Genomic DNA, 24,437 nt, shown 5'->3' on the forward strand with positions numbered 1-24,437 from the left:
TCTGCTTTTGCAGCTAGCACAAACACCCAAACGCCACCTTCGGTTTCAAATATTGAGTAAAGTAAAACTCAAGTGGATTCTCTGCAGATACCTACCATCATTATGCCTTCCCTATTAAAATTATTTCCAAATCAGTTAAATAATTACTACAGAGACAATTCTCTATACTCCCAATTACTATTCCTCAATTTGTTTTCCAGTAGAACCCTTTCTTTAGTTAAAACTCAGGTAGAAAGTCCCTGCTAATGAGCTATTTATACTTCTAAAGGATCTGCAGGTGCTGTTCACTTTCTTTAATCCATCTGTTGACCTCCAATAAGAATGGGCTTCATCCCTGGCAGAATGACCAGTATCTTGTTCCAAACCTAATGTACAGAGCTGGGCCTGTCTGTGGCATCCAGATGTATACAGGCAGCACTGCCAAAATCCGGGATCAGGGCAATGATTTTGTTGAAGATCCTGCCCTGGTCTCCTGTGGTGAGTTTGTGCATCCAAAGATACAACTGAAGGTTCAGCTGGCCACAGTCACGCTTGTTTCCCTCCAGCTACTGCGAGTCTCCCTGTTGAAGGCATGATGTGCTGTCTTACAGAAGACCAACCCAAATACAAAACCCCCATCCTTGGGGACCTTGCGCTGTTTATGGGGAAGTCGGTGCTGTTTTGACTTCACTATCATGTACAATCAAACACAGTTAACCAGGGGCTTCACAACAGAAACCCTGGAGAGGCTCATGGCACCAGTTCCCTGGTGGACATTCGTCCGGGTCATTGCAAGAGAGTGCAGAAGGAGGGGTAGTTCAGGGGTGAATCCTTCCAGCCCAAGTACCCCTCCCAAACCCTGGTAGATCCATGGAACACATGGACCTCTGTGCAATAATATCTCCTGCCCCACAGCGAGTCCTTGACAAGCTTCCACAGATCAGATGAGGGAGTGATAGTGGCTGTGGGCTGCTGGGGAGCTTCCTGCCCAGGAGAGTCCAGGGAGGGGGCCTGAATGATGGCATGCTTGAAAAGGCTGTAGATAACCAGGGCTAGTCACATCAGCAAATCCACAGGAAAAATGGAAAGCCTCAGCAAAAAACATGCAGCGCAGACCTCAAAACCCTGGCCAGAGTCAACACGTGTTGCTTGAGCTCTAAAGCAAGGATGGAAGAAACCTCTTCATCAATGATAAACTGACCACAGGAGCCTTCTGCACACAGCTGACCTGCAGAGAAACCCACAAGTAGCCTGTCAAAAAAGCAAGTGGTGCTCTGCAGCAAAGTGGCTGAGTTTTCCCAAGATGCTCCTACAGTGGATCATATCCTGAAGCCACATGACCATCTCAGTAGAGAGAAATGGTGAATATCTGCTTGTTCTTCCATTATACGAGATTTTGGTACATTAGTTACGAGCTGTTGGATTTGACTCTTCGCTGATCTGGTCCAGCCCTCACTAAAGTATATATAAAAGTAAAGAAGAGAATGATAATCTCCCCTTCGAAAACCAATACTCATGTAAGGATTAGAGGAGGGCAAAACTGTCTTTTTCTCAGCAAGGAATTAAGATAGTAAGAAAAGCATCACAGTGACCTGTCTAGATTTGCAGCAGGGTTTTTCAGTTTAATTTGTCATTGCCAAATACATTATGTTGGGATTAAACTGCATGGGTTATTAAATACTGATTACAAGAAGACAGTGGACTGTGGCAGGCAAATAACTTACAAGTTACTGCAATTAAGGCTTTGAAAATGTTTTAAGGGAATTAATGTTTAATTAATGATTTTGATCTATAAAGCATTCCAGTAATAGCTTCAGTAAGAGATTACACAAACCTGTGAGACATTTTTAAGTAGAAAGGATGCTTGACGTTAGTATTTTTTTTTAATTAATCCTGCACTGGGAGACCACCATGAGGCAATTTAGAGTTTAGTGCACAATAAAAAGACCATTTCAGTTAGCAGGCACTTTAGTTTCTGTGATTTTTATTTTATTTTTTTTTTCTCGTGGTCAGATTTATGTGCACATATTTTTAACAATGCAGCACGAGATGAACTTTGAATTTAGTGTGATTAAGAATATTGCTAATTCAACACCCCAAGTGAACTTGGATATTAAAGTGTAGGGCGGTTTACAGATATGAGATGGTTGGCTTAATAGTCACTTTTTCCCTTCCACTGCATTTCAGCTTTCTGCTACTGACTTCCAGAAACAACATAAATCAGCAGCAGCATTTAACTTTCCAGCATGATTGATGATTTATGTTAGAAAACTTATCTTACACTAACACATTATTGTATAGCCTTTCCTTTTTTTGCTAAAAAAAAAAAGGTAGTTCATGTAATTTCTTATAGTCAAACCCAAGTCACTGATCCTTTACTGCTTTGCTCACTACATTTACTTCGATGATCTGACATTATTTTTCACAAGTCTGTAAGTGTAATTAAGGAAGTTTAACAGATGTTTGTGTCAGTAGCTGTAAAAATACAAACAGGAATGCCTACTGAACTGAAAACAATAAATATCTGGTATCAGTTTTCCTACAGAGATGATGTTACAAAGACTCTTCTACAGAGAAATTTTCACTTGGGAACTTCATTGTAATTCATAGTGCCCTGTCAGGAGATAAATCTCACACAAGGTTGAAGATACCTAAAGAGCTGATCTGTCAAGTTCTGTAATTACACAGGGGCTTTTTAACTCTTCCAATACTGGGGGGTTATGGCAGTATGGGGATGATATGACTCCCATTAACGTTACTGGAAGGGGAAATGAATAAACTTTAGAAGTTTTAGGTACAAAAAAATGGCAGTTTATAGGTCTTTAAGTTCCTCTTTAAGCTGAAATGCATCACCTTTTTGCTAATCTACTGCGTAAACCTGCAAAGAAGTTTTGGAAGATTCGCAAGGCTTGATAAATTTGAAAAATCACTTTGAAAATGAGGTTTTCTTTCATTTTCCTCCTTCTTTCCTGATGAAGCTGGACCAAAGGCAACATCACTACACAATTTTTGGTTAAATCCACCTGGTTACAAAGGGATCTGGCTTTATGTTCAAAAGATATTAATACTTGTTACAGCTTACTAATATTAATTACAGCTAATTTTTATCACTGGTAAAAATTTTCTCCTTATCAGTTTGAAGATAATTGTTTGGCTTAATACACAGAGCACACATACTCTGTGCTGTCTGCTTAATTATTTTAATCTCTTTCTTATGTCACATTTCTCAGGACAAAAATTATCTCAGATCATAAACCCCATCCTAGAGTGACAATAATAAAAACCTGACAGTAATAGTTGTTTTATAACATGGAACAAGGTGATTCACTTTAACTAAACACTTAATTTCTTTCTACTTAGTTTAATTAATTCAACTTAATTATTTAACCTATTAATCAAAGGTTAATTACATTGAATCTGAAGCACTCTCTCACTATAGTTATATTGCTTATTTTTTTGGAATGGGACTAGTGTTTCATTACCTCTCTTGCTCATTAATTTTAGTGCTGCTGTTGCTCTTTCTTGAAACGTTTGTTTTCTCCAGGGCCAAGTTAATCCATAATTCAGCACTAATGGTAAATCAGTGGTGCATTACCCGCTGCGCACGGGCCAAAAGGCAAGGCCAGAGTGTGCACGCCAGGGCTGGATTGCATCGTCTCAACTGTGGTTAGCATCGGGTAATGGGACCTGCTGCAGGAAAGCACCCTAAAAAGCCACAACTATCCTGCCTTGGGCTTTAGGACACCTCCTTCCACCTGCTTTTATTTTTTTTTACAAGGCCATCTTCTAAAAATATGTCCCTGCTCTTCCTCCCAAGCAGCAAGGGAGCAGGGTGGGATAGAGGTGGCAACCCCATTTCTAATGGTTACTTAAGGCTCTTTTGAAGAGCACTTTGGAAAATGTAAGTTCAAAGCAAATGTCACAGCGCAAACCAACCAAGGTGTTAAATTCAAGAAGCTCAAGCCCAAGAGCTGTTGGGAGCAGCCCACTGCTGTGGCCACAGCTGAATTGTCCCTACCCAGGGAAGTTGTGGGTACCTGCAGTGCCTGCCCTCATCCGAAGGTCTACCATGGCATGCTCACCTATAAACTGTTACCTCACGTGTAATGATAATGCTGAGAGTCTGGACAAGCAAGGACCAGGGACTAGAAACACCTCTGCTGCCTGCACACTTCATTTTCATCAGACGTGCTCCTGGCTGGGCATGAGTGTAAGCAGGGTATTTTGGTGACAGGGCAGAGCCATGGCACACCAAAGCCACCCCAGGAGGGGCTGGACTCTCTGCACACCTAAATGTGCCCTACACATGCTGGCAGATGAAGATGTGGATAGTCATGACAGGTCAGCAGCCTCCGAGGGAAAGGACCAGACCATTAATAGCCCCTTGACTCAAAAATCCTTCTAGTGACTGCAAATCTGAGCCTGGGGAAGTTGCACAAAGGAAATCTGCACAAAGCCTCCAGAATTGGTTCAGACACCAAATCTTCTCCCGTACTTCAAGGATTTTAATTCCATCCAGAGATTTTAGTTCAGTGAACTCTGTACCCATAACCCACAGCTCCAGACCCACACTAAGTGCCACCCCAGCAGGGACATCTGTTGCAAAAGCACCCACCAGTGTTACCTGCATCCCAAGCACTCGGAGAAACTCAAGAATCAGACCTGCCACCTTCAGGCTTCGATTTAACAAGCCCCTGCTAAGCACAAAACTGAATGAGATCACATCTGGTCCAGGGCCAGAAAGTAATGGTGCGGTAATGGTTTTATTGGCTTTTTTAGAGGGAGCTGTTTGCTTTCAGAGAGAGAGAGAGAGAGAGAGGAGAGTCAACGGCAACATTGTCTCCTGCTAATCTCATTTACAGAAGCATGAAGAGCAAGAAGGCGCTTGGACACAAAGCTTTGCTCAATTGCTCTCTGTTTATCTAGGATTACATTAGGAGCCCAAGACTCATCTGAAAACAGCCCATGGCAAGAACTAGGGCTTTGCAAACGGCTTCTGAAGCATCAGGTTTGTGGGATGAGATATTCCAGTGTTCCCGGCAAGCTGTTGGCTGGGCGGCAGCAAGTTTGCTCAGTACAAGGGCTTCAGAATTAACAGGTGTGCAGGAAGGGAAAGATTTAAGGATGTAAAAATAGGTATTTAGATGTTTTAGACATACAAATTTAAGACAGTCTCAAGTGTTGATTAGATAATCTGGTTAATTTAAAATAATGTATATACCTTGAACAAGAAGAAATCAAATGCAGAAGGGTAAATTTTGCCTGGGTGAAGGGCCCTTCTAAGGGAAAAACTACAGCACAAGTTAGTCTGATGATGATCTGCCCTGCTGTCCACAAAATAGTTACTTTAAGAACCAAATTACCATCAAATCTGGTATAACAGCTCTTTATTTCAGTGTCTACAACACAAAGAGAGGGCCTGTATTTTGACATCAGAACCACACAAAGCACCTGTACATCAAGAACAAGATAGTGAATGAGTGTCTCTCTCCTGCTACATGTGGATAATTTAGGCAGGAAGACTCAGTTTTCCTGTGTTCTGCTCAATCCTTCCACAAATCAACCAGCTGCAAGAGGTGGTAATTAACCTTCATTCCAAATCAAGTAATTTGCCACTGAACAATGTTCCACACTGCCCTAAGCTGCTCAAATATGCTTCTGTAAACTTCATCAAGGACCCAGTTCTGCTCTCAGTTTACAAGGACAAAGTCCCAAACATCTCCAGCTACAGGAACAGACTTCAGTCAGAGGTACTGAATTAACGGAGAGCAGAATTTGGCTCAAAGGATGAATGTCTCCTCATACAGAGGCCCAGAAAAGGCCCTTATTAATGTCCCAGACAGAGGGTTGTAGAGACCACCCTAGGCTCAGAGAATTGTCATGTGCACAGAGGACAACTAGACATCCTGAACTATTAAAAAACAGTGGTATAGAAAAATAAAAGGCATAAAAGACTGAACCAAAAAGGTTCCAAATAAGGCATCAGCAGGTCCCGACTGGATGCGCTCCCATTATGTACGTCACCCTCCTAGCCAGGGTGGTTAGGAACAATGCATTAGGATTGTATTTCTGACTTAAATCACTAAGCACTATGAGCAACCAGAAGGGTTCAAGTTCTGTTCAAGAAAAGAAAAGAAAAAAAAAAAAAACAAACCCAAAAACACAAAACAAGGAATATTCTTTTTGGTAAGTATTTCTTAGAAAACAAAATAAAAATGTTAAAGCAATTTGTTTAAATGATTCTTTAAAAAAAGACAACATTCCTGTAAAGTAAAAATATATATATATAGAAATAGAATATAATTTTTTGTTTGTTTTTAAAAAAAGACATTCAGTATCACGTCAGCGGATTCTGATCAACTTCCCATCCGTCTTCTGCAATAACCGCTGCTTGTTAAGGCAAAACGTCAGGTTGGCACCATTACAACAGCTGAATCAAACTGGCCGAAGGCAAAACAGAGCAGGCAGCACGCCGGCGTCAGCGAGGCTGCTTCTCCCGCACGCTGACCGAGCCATCCTCCATGCCAAAGTACACCACCTCTGCCATGTCGATGAACAGTCCCGTCTCCACCACACCTGCAGAACAAGAGTTCACGTCCTGGTTAATGCCAGAGCCACAACATTGCTTGAATCCTCTGCTCTGCCCATGGTTTTGTTCAGTAAAAGGCACCAGTGCCTCCATCAGAGGTTTGGAGAGAAATGTCCAACCTGGGTGATGTTGCCCCAGCCGCACAGGAAGCCCCCAGGAACTCTTTTCCATGCAGCCACTCCCAGAAGAACCTTTCTCCAGAGAGTGAGAAACAAGTCCCACATCTCGCCCTGACATTCACACCACCCCAGCCACCACCATTACACTAACACATGACAAATGGGCTGCCCAGGGAGGTGGTGGAGTCCCCGTCCCTGGAGGTGTTCAAGAGGAGGGTCAACATAGTGCTGAGGGATCTGGGGTAGTTGGAAACTGTCAGTGTGAGGTTAATGGTTGGACGGGATAATCTTCAAGGTCTTTTCCAATCTAGATAATTCTGTGATTTTCAGCCATTTTCACCCACGGGAGCAAGAGGAAGCTACACGCAGCCACAGACCTGCTCGCTTTGCCTCTAAACGCATCTGAAAAAACTATCCTGTTAGAGAACACCTGCATAACACTTGTTCAAATGTTAAGACACAGCAGATCTGATGCTACCTTTGCACCCTGTAACCCATTTGCAAAGGTCCTTTTGGTTGCACTTAATTATGGGATGCTCCTAACTTCACAGTGATCATTGCGCAGCAGCCAGAAGACAGAAAGGTAGAAACAGAAGACAAGGGCTACCACAAATACAATGGCCAAAGCCCTGCTATCACCACTGTATTTAGGCTTTAACAGTTCTACTCATCCACTTCTGGGTAGGGAAGATGCTCTTCTCCCCTTAGCAGGTCCATTTGCAAGCAGCAAATGATGCTGAGACCATCTCCACGCCAACACAGTGGAAATGGGTCCCATCATTTACCGTTCATCTCTCAACCAAAAGAAACACAAGGAAGAAGTCCTTGCAGAAAGGCTGTTTTGTTTGCAAAACAGTGTGCCCAGCCACTGTTTCTCTCTTGCACAGAAAGAGCTCTAATGATACAGACATTTGTACGGCCATGGGCAGCAACCACATTAGGAAACGGGGCACTGCACCAGGGACAGCCCAGACCACCAGCTGTCACCAGTTCATTTAGATCCATTACTGGTTCATTTAGAACTGCTCCTACTGAAGATCTCAACCTGCCATCTACTGCTGGCTGCAAGCAAGTGCCAGGTAATTATTCAGACAGCAAAGACACCAGGACAAGGCAAGGCAGAGGTAGCATCCTAGCAGTTTGCTCCTAGAGTAGGGAAAAAGAATATGGGTATATTTTCAGTAAGTCAGCCTTATAAGGAGCATTGAGGGAAGAAAAGCCACTGAACAGAAGCAACTAGAAATTCCTGTGACTCTTCACCCAGCCTACACCCCTGGCCTCTGCATGCTCTTGTGCTGCCAGGACAATATATTGTTGCTTTGTGGGGACATCAAGGCTTGTGCAACAGGATCCCAACCTGTTTCTGCATGCTCTGACAACACACAAACAGTCAGTGAAGGTAGTTGCGTTATGGACTTCAGGGGCGGGCAGGTATCTGGGATAAACTCAAAGATAACTGATACAACAATATGTATTCCAAAGCTGACCAGATTCAAAAGCAGCCTGTGCCAAGATAACCAGAAAGACATCCACGTGTGGCTGAGCCAGTCTATCTGCTACTTCACTAAAGTCCAGAAGTGCCACTGATCCTGGGCAGTCCTGGGTCATCCAGAAGCAGCTCTGGCCTGGGCAGCAGCTCTCATGCAAGGCAGGAGATCTTGCAGAGGCTGTTTCATTTGCAAACAGTGTGACCAGCCACTCAAGCTCTCTTGCACAGCAACAGCTAGGATACACTGCACCCTCACAGCAAGGCGAGCCCATAGGGCTACACCATGGTAATGGGGTGCAGAGCTGTAAACAGCTTCTAGAAAATACCCTAACCCAGTGCAAAGCCTCCCTTCAGAGCCCACTCATGTTTCCACTAGAAGTCCCTCTCTACATGGGCACGAGGAGAGTGAGGATGCACACAGGACTGGGAAACAGTGTCAAAAGTCACCCAGCATCACCCCAGGTTTTCACCACATTATAGAAATGCCATGTGGGTACAGTTGTACTAATTCAACTGATAGATCTCTCAAGTAGAAACAAATGTAGGGACCTGTAAAAGGGCAGTAAACACACACACACACTTTTACTCCTATCCAGGGGAGAGCTCCCACGGTCAGGGTTATATAGCATGGACCAAGCCTTAGCCAGCTTTTTTTCCTTTTTTTTAAAATCACAGACATTACCTGGTATCATTTTTATAGCAGTGTTCACTTCACTCCATTCATGAACCTTGTCAAATTTCCAGTCCAGGATGAAGTTCCCATTGTCTGTCACCACAGGGCCCTGAGAAGCAAACCCATTTGTCACCACCACGAGCTCCTTGTCTACTGATCCCAGCCAGGGACTGTCACAGCCCTCACCGGGACCAGCCATCCCCACTGCAATGAATGATGACTCCCTCTAAACCAAGTAAATCAGGGCAGTCCTCAACAGGCCTGTAAGTAAAACCGTCACCCAAGGCAACTGCTCGTTCCTCACTCTGTACAGATAATCATGCAGAAGCTGGAAACGATGACACAACTTTCATCACTGCAACAGGGGATCCTTTTCGCAAGATAAAGCTATGTTCATGTCCTAAAAAGGCTACTACAAGCAACTGAAGCCAAAGTAAGACCCCTCTGCCCCAGTGATAAAAGCATGCTGCTGGATGCCAGGGGGCGGTTTTGGAGTTGAGCTGTTGGACTTCAGCGTCCCACATACCCAGCACTCCCTCAAGCCCAACAGAAGGAGCAATTGGGTCCTTTCAACAGAGCAGAGACAGCTGGGGCTGAGGATGAGGTATTTCAGCAGCGCTGAGCAGGGTGTGCAACCACAGACGCCAGGAGGGACCAGCATCCTCCAGGGATACGGCTCGTGCTGGAGCAGCACTGATGTGCATTCCCCAAACGAGATTGGTCTCAAGTTCACAGAGAATGACTGGTTTGCTCTTTTCAGGCACCCAAATGCAGTCCCTAGAGTGTCTTGGGATTAAAGACATTAAAAACAAGTCTTCAGCCATTAACTGCAGCTGTTGCTGCAGACAGCCCTTCTTTTCCCTTACCACGCAACAGTGGGCCGGCAAAGCTCTGCTGCCCAAGTCAGGATAGGACAGTGGCAGCTGAGACAAAGCAGCTTCAGTTTTAATTTAGTCTCTAGTTCCGTGTGGTACGGAGGAGCCTAGGATGGAGCGTGAGCTGCTCCCCAAACTCAAGACCCTCTCTGGCAGCACAGACTGCCCTCCAGCCCCCCAGCATCCCCACAGAGCCGGAGATCAGCCCCAGACTGGCAATCCCATCTCTCCCTGCTCAAGGATGTTTGCTTTAGGAGATATAAGCCAGAAAGACTTTAAATGAGCAGCCTGAACACCTAAACACACAGTTCATTAACCAAAATGTAACTAGGAAGAATTACACAAGATGCTGCCTGCAGGAGTGAAAGCCCAGATTTAACTAGACGAAAGGCCAGGCCTCTGGTCCTCCATTAGCCCACGTTCAGGTGGCTCCTCTGGGGACATGGGGCTGATCAGGGACACATACCGCTTTGCTAACAGCCATCCGCAGCTCCGCAGTGCCTCCAAAGTTTTTTGTCAGGGATCTGGTGACAGGGACATAAGCCATGGGGATGACTTCAATAGGAATTCCCTTCTTCCACTGCTCCCCAAGGCTCTTGGATTTTTTCCTGAGGACACAGTTTGAGGTGGGACTAGCATCAGACATTACATTCCTAACACCATTAACATTACTACATCACCTCTTGCAAACCCCTCAGGCATAAGGCCCTGGAGGGCACAGCGGGCAGTTCACATGTGCACATGTGTAGGAAGAACCAGTTTAATGCACGATGCTTTATGCACTCGTAAGCTCTGTTTTGACATGTTTTGGGCAAGTAGGACACGAGTTGTTTTTTCTACAGCCGGGGGGCTGTACGTACAGAAGGGGAAATTTATTCTGTGCTGACAATCGCTGAGCTCAAAGAGCAGAGCAGCCATTTCCCCACAAGCTCTGCTGACTCCTAAGCAGGCCTGCTGAGTTGAAAATTAAGAAAAAAAGCTAAATTGAATTGTGGAAGCACTGGGAGTCAGGCTCATTTCCACCTATTCCTGCTCCACTGACCCACTCGAAGAACAAAAATGGCCTAACAAAGGACCATCCGAATCCTCCCACGGGACAAAGAGGTATACTGAATAGTAGTATTTTCACCTGTAATCAGCAATAACGATGAAGCATTTTGCATATCCTGCGACTATCTTCTCTTGCGTCAAGCAGCCACTAGAAGGGGGGAAAAAATAAAAGAAATCAGAAAACAGACTGCTCCTCAACGTGCCTGCTGGCCTTGAAGTCCAGTCCCCTCCATCATGTTCTGGCTGGTTTTGGTGCTGCCACTGTGCCCCACCAGGGCTCCTTCCCCTGCTCTATCACAGAATCATCTCAGTTGGAAAAGACCTTGAAGATCATCCAGTCCAACCATTAACCTCACACTGACAGTTCCCAACTCCACCAGATCCCTCAGCGCTGGGTCAACCCAACTCTTCAACCCCTCCAGGGATGGGCACTCCACCACCTCCCTGGGCAGCCCATTCCAACATCTAACAACCCCTTCTGGAAAGAAATGCTTCCTAATATCCAGTCTAAACCTTCCCTGGTGCAATTTGAGGCCATTCCCTCTTGTCCTATTGTTTATTACTTGGCTCCAGAGACTCATCCCCCATCTCTGCACCCTCCTGTCAGGGAGCTGTAGAGGGCGATGAGGTCTCCCCTCAGCCTCCTCTGCTCCAGACTGAACCCCCCCAGTTCCCCCAGCCGCTCCCCAGCAGACCTGTGCTCCAGACCCTGCACCAGCTCCGTTGCCCTTCTCTGGCCACGCTCGAGTCATTCAATGGCCTTTTTGGGGTGAGGGGCCCAAAACTGAACCCACTCATCAAGGGGCGGCCTCACCAGTGCCGAGCCCAGGGCTCAGATCCCTTCCCTGTCCCTGCTGGCCACGCCAGTGCTGACACAAGCCAGGATGCCATTGGCCTTCTTGGCCCCCTGGGCACACTGCTGGCTCCTGTTCAGCCGGCTGTCAATCACCCCCCAGGTCCCTCTCTGACTGGCAGCTCTCCAGCCACTCCTCCCCAAGCCTGTAGCGCTGCTGGGGGTTGTTGTGGCCCAAGGGCAGAACCCAATCATTTTATCCTCCTTGTCCCTTGCACACACTGTTGATCAGGAGCCATCTCCCACTGCAGGTGCATGCACAGCCCTGCACAGGGCCCCATCAGGCTCTCCAGCCCACCCCTGGAGACATCCACAGCCAGAAAAGGGACCCTCAGAGGCCACCGCCACCAGCACTGCACACAGACAGACAGACAGCAAGGCTCACCCGCCACCTTTGATAAGGTTGAGGTCAGAGTCCACTTCATCTGCTCCATCGATGGCAACATCGAGCTGTAGGAAGAGGAGAAACTTGGTGTGGAAACTTTTCACATGCAGCATCCACACAGCTCGAGAGGGTGTCAGGTCCCAAGCAGCAGCCAGAAATGTTATTAGAGCTGGGACCACATCAATGCCAGCCTGACCAGAGATGAGCATCTGATCATCCACCCAGGGATACCAGCCCCAGTTAAACCACAGGCACACAAGAAAAAACACAAACACAACTGCTGGCCTGCAAGGCACATCATTTCAACCTCTAGTGTTGTCAGCTAAGGGAAGGGGGCCTCCTGGGGGAAATCACAACACTTCAGCAACGTCATACCCCCATCTCAGGCCAGCAAGCCTCATCCTGGAAGAGATGCAAAACATCTGGAAGAAACATAACTTGGCAGCCTACTTGCCATCTAAAGGGACAAGAACTAAGACAAGACTAAGGCTTGGGAAAAAAAATGAACTAAGCTAGTTCTCACTCATGTTCTGCAGCGTGGCTGCCTAGACTCTCAGCCTCAGGGGAGGACAAAGGAGCCTAATGCTTTACGAAGGACCAGGTTAGAAGAAGGTCGGGTAAGGTCTCACCTCCGCAGTCGCACTTACCTCTGGATGTCGGTCCAAGTCACTTAGTGTTAAGCCGTTCTGCAGGATCAACTGACGTGCCTGTGCACCAAGAACACACAAACACCATTTACCGGTGGCAGAAAAGGAAAACAGACTCATCATGTCATTCCCTCAGCTGCGGCAAGGATGGAGTCTCCCTGGAAGAGCTCCACTGCTCCACCCTGAGCTGGTGGAGAGGCTGCAGCCAGACACAGAAAGGAGAGAATGAGGCTTCCAGACCAGATTGTTTTCATCAAAAGAAAACACTGCTGCTGATTTGAACTAAAATGCTCAAATGGTGCAACAGGAGTCCTGGCTTCAGGTCTCTCCATACTAAATAAGCAGGAGGCCCCATCAGCTTGGTGGGAAACACTTGTACCTAAGCATTACAGCAGATATGGAATTTTTGAGCTGTGTTGTTTCAGCTTGGACATCATTCTCCCTAGCACCCATCCAGCCCCTCTGATTCCCTTCAGCTGAAAAATGGGAGCAAAACACTAATGATGAAAATATTTTTCATATTGCAAAGAAACAAAATAAAAGTCAAAGAAGAGAAGTACAACTCATGGAAAAAGTGAAACAGCTGTTTGGGGACTCTGATTTACTTTTACTGAAGTAGCCATGTATTTCCCTCTAGTGGGAATACAACACAGAGCACACGGAGTTACCCTTCACTTGGTTAGAAGTTACCCTCCACCTGGTTGATCAGTTTAAACAGAAGTTCAAGCTTAGAAATCCTTGAATCAGTTGAATTTTCTGTGACACAAAGCATCACCTGAGTGAAACCCCCATCCTTGTACCCACTCATGTGAGTGAAAGCCCCATCCTTCCACCGACTCTGCTCGAGTCTGAACTTCCTACCATGCTGTAGCTAATCCAAGAGGCCCCAATGTGACAGCCTGGATCAACTTATTCCCCTGAATTTTACCCACTAACACTAACAAAGTGCATCAGTCACATGTATTGGCACCTCAGAAACATTAAGAAGAGTTAGCAGGTGGTACTCCTGGCAATGAGAGATGATTTGAATTGTCTATTGTGGTACTTCATAACATGCAGTTTTAACACCCATGGACTGTGGGCTCTTGCTCTGTGCATTAGGATTGTCCTAAGCACTCACAAAATGAAAAGAATAAAAAACAGTGGGTTTCAATTCATTACATGGTGTCCATGTAAAGAGATTTCAGGGATCTGGGAACTGAAAGCATTGAAAAACACTGTGCTGCACATGCAGGCCAGACCCTGAACAGGCTTAGAGTCAGCAGTGTGGAAACGAGGTGGCTCTCTTCAGGCTTTCTGCTTGCAAGGCGATGGGAGCAGACCAGCAGGAATCAAAAGCAGAGCTCCCACAGCTGGGGGAAAAAGCGTTGGTAACTGCACAGCACTCGCCAAGAACAGTCTCACTCTGTGCTCTTGGCACATGTCCGGGTGAAAGAAGAAACAACACAAAAGCCAAGGGACAGATACTTACCCCGGATCTAGCTTTACTGATGGTGATGGAATAACCCAACCTGACAAAAGGGAAGGGAGGAGAGTAAAAGCCCACTAAAAGCAGTTCTTCCTTGCCAGTGACCTCAGGCAGCCACCTGTACATAGCGAAAATAAGATGCTGTTTTGCTAACCTGGGAATGCTTCACTTGGAATTGGTTGAGGTCTAAGAGACGGCAAAAGATAGGAGGCAGCCTCATGTCTGGGGGCTTTTGGCTCCTACAGGTGTACAATCAATCTCTTCCCTTTAACAGCAACCTTTTTGTTTTACTAGTCCCATATCCCAACATTTCAAGGCAAGAGAGGCTCCAGCCCACATTCACTATGAGAGCTAGATCAATATTTTCTTTAAGACCTAATGACTGAACTCAAGAGCACTCTTTCTAGGTTCATGGGACATGGTACCTGAGGATGGGGATCAAAGACAGGCTCTCACCACAGCCTATATATGCAGCAGAAGTACTGATATATGTTTAAAAAGAAAAAAAAAAAAATCTAGTTTTTACCTTTCGCCCTTTGCAGCAGTTTGTATTATACCCCAGTTGGCCACTGGTTGTTTGCAACAGCTAGGAAAAAAGAGTCCCATCGCCCCACACTCACACTTAAAAAACATCTGCAGGGGAAGAGGATGTTAAGTTTTCATAAGATTTTCGGGTAATTCGGGTTGGTCTCTATCCAACCTCCAGATCAAAGCAGGGTCAGCTACCAGGTTGCTCGGGGCCTTACCCACTCAGGTCTTGAAAACCTCCAAGAATTGGAGATGCACAGCCCCTCTGGGCAGCCTGCCTCACTGCTTGACTGTCCTCACAGTGAAAAAGTTGTGACAAAAGTACAATCCCAAGGTCCACACCAGGACTGTAAGGACACGTGGCCAATTCCCAGACTGGGGCACTGCCACCCAGCTTTGAAAAGCTCACAGGTGGTCCCCATCCCTGCAGACTCACAATGTCACCTCTCCCTGCTCACAGAGCACAAGGTGACAGTTGCTCCTCTGTAGCGTGTTCCCACCACAGGGAATAAGGGCAGAGAGACCAAAGCCAGCTGCTTGAAGGCATGGAAGCAGCTCAAGAGCTTCCCCAACAGCTCTGCATTTCACCACCAAGCCATGTCCTCCCTCTCCTTGCAAACCTCCCAACAGCTAACTTGCTATGAGCCAAACCCTGCAAAAGCTGCGCAGCAAAGGAAACAAAAAGCTCATTTCTCTTCTGCAACTTCTTATAAAAGCCAGTTGATGCATTTCACGCTCCTGCTGAAAACACACGAGCTTGCTATTATTGCTTGCAGCGTGACTTTTACAGCTTCCAGGCGTTGACACAGAATCATAGGAGACTAAGCATCTCCAATGAGTTTTGCGTTATGAGTCTGGTTCACTACTAAGCATTTTTCTGCAAGCAGGATCCAGATCAAGTCACGCACCAACACTGACATAACCAGAATCACTGCACTGGTTCCAAACACGCTTCCTAGCATCGCTGCATCTCAGGTCAGGGTAACACAGCACCATCACCACCTGCTTCATGAGGTCTATCTGCAGGCTGCACCACGACTGCTTTCACCGGTGCTTTCAGTTAACTCACACCGCAGTGAGCCAGGCCACAAAGCGGCGTGGTTGCCTCCTGCAGCCAAAGGAAAGATCCCCTGAGTGAGTGTCTGGACTAGTAGAAAACAAAGGAGGAAAGCGCTTACCTGGAAAGATGTAGGGATGCAGACAATTGTCAGATTCTCCTCTTTAACTCGTTCGGCTGCACGAAAAAAAAGCAGAAGGCTCGGTTTGTTCATTGCAGATGGAAAAAACACACCAACTTTCACTTTAAGAAATTTCAGTTCAGAACAGTCCCTTTGAATCACTGCAATTACTTGCTTGGCTTGCAAATAACTCAGTCATGCTCAAAACACAAACAGGTGCCACCCTGCATAGGCTAAGGCTCAGTTTCTACAGTCAGAAATGTTTAGACACCCACCCTGGCTCAGCCCAAGACACCATGAGCCATTAACCTTTGTGTCTCCAGCAGCAGAGGAGCTTCGTCAGCAAATCGTCACCTGGGAAATTATCCCCACTTCCCTCTCTCACTCCATTAGACAGGTTTTGCTGCACTTCTTGTAAACAGAAAGCTTCAGCAGCTGTCTGAAAGGTTTTCTGGCTTCTTGCCTTGGGGACATCGCATTAATTTATTATAGAACATTTAAATATATGGCAGCGAAAGGACTAATAAAATACAGTATTCCATTAAATGGAAGGAAATATTTCCTCCCCCAGGTTAACCTCAAATGACTAAAATCTATTACTAAGATATCATTATGGACAAAATGTTATTTTAGTAATTACAATACTTAGGCATACTCCATCAGCCCGAGAGTCAGCAACTGCACTCACATCAGAGCAAGCACACGGGCTACATGCTTCCAGGTAATGCTGCTGCTGGAAGGACTGAAGATGCAATACATGAGGCTGTAGGTTGTTACAACCCACATCCCAGTCCTAACACATTCAGCAGACATAAAAAGTCAAGAATTTGCAGCCTGGAACAGGCACTCCACTTTAAATACTATACCCATTTATTTAGAGACTGATTCTGTGCTAGAGTCAGGAGGGGTTGCAATACTGAGCCAAACCCAGAAAGCTGAACCCCAGCTCCCAGACAAATAAGTGTGTTCTACACACAGCGTGGGGGGGTGGGGGTGCCAAGGGGCAGGCCCAGCACCATCTCTGCTGTTCCCTGTGAAGCAAAGCACTGCGCTGTGCTCAAACCTCAGCCCCGCTCACCCGCGGTGGGCTGGGGGACAGCTCTGCCCCAGGCAGCTGGAGGTCACCAGGGCACTTCCCCGCCACACAGAGCCACCCAGGGGGGACACACTGAACTCAGCTTCCAAAGGAGAGTGCCCCTCTGCATCCAAGCAAGACCCCCATGGACAGGGCCAACGCTGCACTCCCGAGCTGTCACACACAGCTGCTCTGTTTTGCATCCAAGGACAGCAAAGCAGGATGAGATACAGCACGTCCACAAGCGGATCTGCCCTAAGGCTGAGAGCGCCCTGCAAAGGAAACTTCAAACCTCTGAGCCCTCCGTAATGAAGCATAAGGACAATTACCCACACGTTCACTTTGCAAAAATATATTTGCCTCGCTTGAATGTTTTGCTGAAATTTTCTGATTCACACCTTGAGCAAACTTGCACCTGGGGCAAAGCACATAAACCTAGCTGTAGGGTATACAAAAAAAAATGCAGCAGGATTTCACATTCCTCATTTTCATTGCACCTCAGCAAGAGCCTCAATGTGAATAACATGGACTCGAGTGAGCTGCATCAGCTGCATACAAATGGGTTAATGGAAGCAGAGCAGCTGCGTGGCCCAAAGCCACAAATCAAGCAAGTTAGGACTTAGGATGGAGCAGAGCTGGAATGAAACAGAGGGGTTCAGATCCAGTTTGTGGCGGGTGCCAGTACAGCGCTTTGCCTGGCTGTATGGGGAGAAGAGGTGGCAAATCATTACATCCTGAGGACTCTCTATGCAATAAACGTGAAGCACAAGACCCAGTTTTAAGCATCAGCTTCAAGGAGGACACAGCGGTCGGTGAAGAGACCCAACACATCAGCTCTAAGTCAGCATCCAGGCGATTCAGCATGTTTTTCAAACAGTTGGGGCAGCCAGACAAGAGGACTTTCTGTGGTGGGAAGGACACGAAGGGGAGCATCCTACCTAATCGATGAACCGCGTGGACAATTGTAGAACCACTTCCGATCCCAAGAACTTGATTGTTCTGCAAATCAAAGAGAGACGGGAGAGAATTATTACTGGGGCCTCGGCACAAGGGCTGTCCACTTTTCCCGGCAGACTCAACATTATAAACACGTGCAAGAGAAACCCTGCTCAGAGACGCAGGCCAACACCCAACATCTCAGCATGCTGCAGGCAAGGAAGGGAACACACCGTGCCACTGAGGGCGCGACCACTGTCTGTGACTAAGGGATTTTAAGCAACTCGCCCTCTCCTTAAAGGACACGTGCTTGCTAAATACCACCACAGCCTGACTCTCTGGGTGTTCAATGCACACGGGCTGCTGGTTGCTGGCACTCCATGCGCTCTCTCCTGCCGGAAAGCTGGGAGTTTCAGACAATACCACAAAGGAAGACTCTGAAACAACCTCAAGATAACATCTCCCAAGGAAGCCGCACGGTAAAAGCATGGGTTTGCTGCCGACTGCATTGTTAGTAAATAGCACAGATGTACCCGCGGCTGAAGCAAAGACCACAGCAGCCATTCCCAGAATATAATAAAAACCACTTTCCAAAACAGAGTATGTAGCTGCCTATATGAGAGTCCAGCAACACACTTGGAAGGTGGGTAGGCCTGGCAGCATATGCTGAAGAGGATCATATTTTAACCACAGCTCAGCCCTGGCCTTTCTCAGCTTACAGTCTGGTTTAAGAAGGATCATTACTGTCTCACCCATAACACTGACACGCTGCTAAAAGGTACTGCAGGCTGAGGGGTGGATGGGTGCAGTTGTACTACCTTTGCAAGAGGGTGGTCTGCGATGTAAATCTTTGTTTACTATCTGATCAATCTCCCACCCACTGAGAGCTACCTGCAGCCTCTTGAACACTTCCAATTTTCAGTGTACTTCCCTTTCTTTGGATGGGATCCAAAGCTTAAATTGACTTAAGGAGGCCCACTATCACTACAGAGACTTCAGATAAGTTGAAGCCAGCCAGAGATGCAGGCACAGAGCTGCTGTATATTATCTCTTGAACATTAGACAGGTCTGGAGCTCCTTCTCCATGTGCAGCAAAGCCGGAGTTCAGCAGCTGTGAAAAAAGCCACACCTGCAGCATTTCCACCAGCTAAAAGCTTACTGGCACAGAAGCTTGTCTGAAAAGGTGGAGCTCAAGGCAGGTCACACTCCCCCAGGATTAATGATTTCCCTTTCTGCTGAAGGTTAAAGGCTCAAAAAATCAAAAGTTCTCCAAAACCCAGCACACAACCAGAGACTCGGCTTATACCTCTGCCCTCACTAATCACTGTGACTCTGCAAAAGTCAGGGAAAGCAGCAGATCGCAGCTGTGTGCCTGCAGCATGGCCAGTAGAAACCCAATAGCTCCGAAGGTTTCTCAGTTTCCCGGGCAGGCAGAGCCAAGCACGGCCAGCCAAGGAAAGGGCAAGCAAAGCTGCACGGAGGCTGGCAGGACACGGGCAGTACCGGTGTTCCCAAGAGACTTGTCATGACCTGGGAAGAGGCAGTTTCTTCTCTTTGCCCTCGTTTCTACAGGGACTGCTTCTTGGAGCCCTGAAGGGATGGAGAAAGCCTCAGCATCAGCAACTCCACTGTAATGGAGTGGGAAGAGCTCACAAGGGTCCCAGTCCGTTGCTGGCAGTAAACTTGAAGGCATTTATTAGTGAGGAGGGGTGAAGCACCCTCCCTTAGGAGGTGGCAAGGCCTTTGGCTAAGTGGGTTTCCCAGAAAAACAGTTTAAGCCAGTCTAAACTGGTGCTGTTACAACCCTTGCCTTACTGCAGATCCCACCTCTCCCTCCTCAGCTTCAACCCCAGGGGCAAAACGAGCCAAAAAACATCCACTTTTAAAAAACAGGGGTAGGACAAACATTCCTGAGAAGCAGAGCACAAGGTCAGTGTGCAAAGGGCAGGTCCAGCTCACAGAACCGAGTAGCAGCACTCCACACACACACAAAAAAAATCCATTTCAGGTTGTTTACCAAAACCCCGGCAAACAAAACCAAGGCACAGAGCCACAGCACAGCTGAGGATTCACGTATAGACTCCATGAGTGGAGTCAGCAATGACCACAGCGTTTTCTCAGCTAACCCAAGGGCCTAGAGATGCTGCCCAACATTACAGATGCTGACAAGGCAATGCACATCAAGTGGGTATCAGCAGCACCACACAGGCTGGCCAGTCCAACGTAAGATTCCAAGACTAGGATTTACATGGGCAAAGAGCAGAAGATAAATACACTGCAAAGCCCAAAGTTTCCTCAGTCCTCTAGGGCAGCTGGACCTATGGCTCATGCCCATCTTTTCATTTTTAACAAAGACACTAACAGAGCCTGCCTTCAGAGGTGGTGTATAAACACAAAGCCAGCTCTCCCCAAGCAGCTTACGGCTCTAAAGCCCCAAGTCTCGTGCCAGCCCCGCTGCTCTGAGCCGTCACGGCAGCACACCCACGGCTTCTGAGGTTGGTCATCTCAGCGTCCGCTCTAGTACTGGGGAACCCTGCTCCTGCAGCTGCCCAGGGACAAGTGCTGTGGATAAACACCCCAATTTGGCTTTAATTAAAAAATACAAAGAGAAAAAAGTTCTCCTCTCCTAATCCCCCCACCCACCCCCAGGTTTACATCTGCCATGGGCTGCACGAGGAGCTGCTGTGCTGGCACAGATAGGAATGGGTGTGAAGGAGGATGCCAGGCGAGGAGCCTCATCTTGTACCAGTACCAAGACCCCAGTGCCACAGTTAAGCAGAAGAGATTTGTCCAACATAACCAAACCCTGAAGTCAGTAATGTCCCCCACGTGTCCCTGCCATGCAAGGGGGGGAAGTGTGCAGTTCTGCTTTCAGAGATTACATTGCTCCCTCTGTTAACAGCGATAGCTCTAACGGCCAAACACAACCCTACCCGTTAGAAACAGCAGGTGCGCCCTGACACTGCAAGCTGAAGGGGAGACAGGTTTTCTCTGACAGCCGAGACCCTCTAACTCCTTGGCAGTGAATCTAACCTGCTCCTCCACCGTAGCTTCAAACCAACTTGCACCACAGTATTACCCAGATAAATAATTACTCCAAATACCAATGCCAATTTTACTTAATCAGCCTCACTAACCAGGCCCTGAACTTTAATCAGCTGTGACACTGCCAGAAACATGATCCTAAGTTTGCTTGACCATAAAACAGCACAAAGGCCAGCTATTTCACTAAGAAAAACACAAAACTAAGAGTTACGGCTAAGCCCAAATCAAAGGCACACCCAGCTCGTGACAACCCACAGCAGCAGAGCTCTTGGCTCCACACCCTGTGACACAAAGTCCTTCCTCCTGCAACCCCTCAACGTGCAACCTTGGGGCTTGCCTTGGGTATGAAACAGGGGGTTTATGCAACTGCTGGTCCACCCCCTGGCTCCCCCTGCCCACGGACAGCTTTGGAGCGCACTGGCCAGGCAGGGGTTAGCTCTCGGTGAGCACTGGTTGTGCTCTCTGCAGGCAGGTACAGACTGTTCAGAGGAAGGAGAAGCTGCAAAACGAGTGAAACATTTATGGGACACCAGGAAAGCAGCTGAACCTCAAGGCACCAACCCAGCAGGAGTGAGCAGGAAGGAAAAGGGATCTTTTTTCCCCCTCTGAGTGCTAACATCGACCTCCTTGGCAGCAACTCGAAGCCCATTTCATCACTGCTGTTGCGAAAGGATTTGCACAGCAAACATTGCTATAAACCCCTGCGTGACTTTAACCGTTGATCGTCCAAGCGTTCACAATCAGCCTGTGTCAAACCTCAAGCGGCTCTCTAGTCCTATCTGACCTTCAAAGGGTTGACTAAAGCCCTTTGCTGCATCTCCCTCCCTGCAGAGGGCAAGACATGACCCCCTGCTCAGGGGCTGTTGCTCCGTGCTTGGGTGCCGGGGCACAGGGCGCAGCAGCGGAGCACCCCGGCCTCTGAGAAAGCAACAGGACACAGCATTAGCTTGAGCTCCCAGTGCAGCCCAGCTCACAGGAGGGTGCACGGTGAAAGTCTGGGGGTGCAAGGTGTTACCCCAAACTTGGGGTGCACCGTGCTGAGCCGGGCGAGGCGTGTGCTGGGCGAGCGCAGAGACAGGAAGGGAGAGGCGGCAGTTTTCTCCCTCTCTCCCGACTGACGGAGCACAGTCCAAAAGCGAGGGAGGAGGCTTGGCAGAGCCCGTCCATGCACCCCAGGGTCCCTCCTTGCACTCCAGGTCCATCCATGCTTGGGGTGGGGGGGCACACGAGGGATACATGCACCCCACAACCCATCCCTGCACCCCGGGGCTGCTCCGTCCAACGCAAAGCCCATCCATGCACTGGGAGAGCCTGTGCCTCCCATAGCCACTTCGCGCACTGGGGTGTCCCTGCACCCCAGAACTCCTCCCTGCACCCCGGGTCCGCTCCGTGCAACCCGAAGTCCATCCACGCACTGGGGGGGTCTGTGCACCCCACGATCGCTCCGCGCACTGAAGGTTCCCTGCACCCCGGGGCCACTCCATTGCACCGGGGGGTTCTCGCACCCCAGAACTCCTCCGTGCACTCTGGGGTCCGTCCCTGCACCCCGGGGCTGCTCCGTCCACCGGGGAGTTCCGTGCACCCCGAAGTCTCCGTGAACCGGGAGGCTCCGCGTCCCCCGCGGCAGCTCCGTTTACCGGGGGGGTTCCGCCTCGTCTCCCCGGGGGGCCGGTGCCGTCTCACCTGGACGTGCTTGTCCACGGCCGCGCAGGCAGCCAGCCTCTTGGCCTCCTCGGCCATGGTGCCGCCGAGCCGCCCGCGGGCCAGGGCGCGTCTCCCCGCCGCCGGCCCCGCTCTGGCCCTCCCCGGCGGCCGGGCAGCCAGCGGCGTGCTGCGGAGCGGGCCGAGCCGGCCGGGGAGCCGCATGCCGCCGCGGCCCGCCCCCCGGGGGGCTCTCCCGCACGGGCTGGAGGCCTGGGCCGAGCCGGCTCCCTTCCTCCTCCTCCTCCTCCTCCTCCCCCTCCTCCGGGAGGCTGGGACTTGTAGTGCTGCCAGCCGCGAACTACAGCGCCCACAATGCTCGGCTCGGGGTGCCCGCCCCGCAACCCCGCAGCAACTTGTATCGATGGAGGTACACGGATGGACAGGGAGGGATCGGCTTTGCCGGGGACGGAGGGGTTGAGGCTTTCCCGAACAGTGCGGAGGGACGGGAATTGTCCCACCTGGAGGTGCTGGGGAGGAGGGAGGGTGGCGGGGGGAGCCCCTGCCCGGCGCCAGGCAAGGCAGGCAGCTGGAACTCTGCCTGCGCTGCCAGAGGTTCTAGGGAAGAGCCTTTCTTGGACTTTTACTCAAACTTTGTGGCACGAAGTAGCTGGAAAGTTTTTCCCTGTGTTGTGGGTTAAGGACTGGCGAGGCTGGGAGCGAGGCTGTGTGCGGGACTCCCCAGGAGGACCATGGATGTGACAAAGGACGCGGGTCCTCTGAGCAGGCTGTGACCACCCGACACTCCCTAGTCCTCACCCAACCCTGCAGAGGGTCAGGATAAAACCCACTCGAGGTTTGTCTGTCCTGGAGCACATCCAGCATTTTTTGTTTGTTTGTTTTCTTCCATATTTTTCCCCTCCTCTATCCTGGGTTGGCATCTGCTGAAACCATTTTTGAAAAATATTAGAGAAGCAGACCAACCTTCAGGTACCTCTGCACCGGCATTTCCAGGCCTGGGGGCCACGTTAAGACCATGCACAAGCGTTTCCATTTCTCTCCAGGCTGCAATTTTGCCAAGACAGATGAGAATCCCTTATTACTCACTCCAAGGTCAGACCACAATGTGCAGAGAATAATCTTTTTTTGGGGTTTTTTGCTTTACACAACAGAAGAGCTGCTGTTGGCTCTTTTTCCAAATTCTGTGCATGACTGACTTGTTTTGTTGCCAACCTCTGTGATTCTACTGTGATTTTTAAGGGCTAGAAACGTTTCCTTTTGTTTTCCCTGGTTTTCAGCACACCAGTCTGTGAACAATGGAGTGGCATTTCAACAAAGACTCTATTATGGTTACCCAGGCTTATCTCAGTGCGGTATGGCCTCACCTTTCTGCACAGAGCAGGTGACTTGTTACGAAGAGCAGCATGTGATTGCCATACAGTGTTTTCTGTTAGCGGGCAACGATCCTTCCTGCAAGTTACACATTTTAAAGTGCAAATACGCACATCTAGTGGGGTATCTATTTCGGAAAGGATCAGACCAAAGTGCTGTGTTCCTCCACGATGCATTAACGGTAAAACTGAAGGAGCAGCTGACTGGGGTGGGGGGGTGTTCTGTTCAGTATCCTAAATGTTTGACTGCTGCCTGAAACAGAAAAACAGCCACTGGGGGTTTTACACCGATTCAGGAAGCCCATCCTTACATGTAGGCATCTCTCGAAACCCCGCAGAGTGGGGAGTTAGCCCAGAAGTTAAGGATGGGCTGATAAACGTGTTTGTATCCTCACAGCAATGGCTGATGGCTTTGGCTTGAAACACATCTCACAGTGCATCTGCCCAGAGGAACGCAAACATTTCCACTTATAGATAATGCGGCTTTCAGTTAGCAATTTATTTGAATCTGCCAGT

The 24,437-nt window shown here is 48.5% G+C and overlaps 1 protein-coding gene across 2 annotated transcripts; it reads right to left on the reverse strand.

Moving 5' to 3' along the window:
* Nucleotides 1-4,753: 4,753 nt before the first annotated feature.
* On the reverse strand, nucleotides 4,754-22,834 carry RPIA (ribose 5-phosphate isomerase A). 2 transcript variants are annotated; one of them, XM_074903710.1, is made up of 10 exons: nucleotides 22,573-22,670; nucleotides 19,348-19,434; nucleotides 17,847-17,907; nucleotides 15,834-15,889; nucleotides 12,660-12,719; nucleotides 12,013-12,077; nucleotides 10,854-10,922; nucleotides 10,191-10,332; nucleotides 8,859-8,958; nucleotides 4,754-6,555 (listed from the first exon to the last, which is right to left on the reverse strand). In XM_074903710.1, the coding sequence occupies exons 2-10, from the start codon at nucleotides 19,369-19,371 to the stop codon at nucleotides 6,458-6,460; spliced, it is 675 nt and encodes a 224-aa protein (XP_074759811.1). In that variant the 5' UTR covers nucleotides 19,372-19,434; nucleotides 22,573-22,670; the 3' UTR covers nucleotides 4,754-6,457. The 2 variants fall into 2 exon arrangements, with proteins under 2 accessions (XP_074759811.1, XP_074759810.1); XM_074903709.1 differs by lacking the exon at nucleotides 19,348-19,434 and having other exon boundaries at nucleotides 22,573-22,834.
* Nucleotides 22,835-24,437: the final 1,603 nt, after the last annotated feature.

This window comes from Athene noctua, chromosome 4, assembly GCF_965140245.1.
Source record: "Athene noctua chromosome 4, bAthNoc1.hap1.1, whole genome shotgun sequence".
Lineage (NCBI taxonomy): Eukaryota > Metazoa > Chordata > Aves > Strigiformes > Strigidae > Athene > Athene noctua.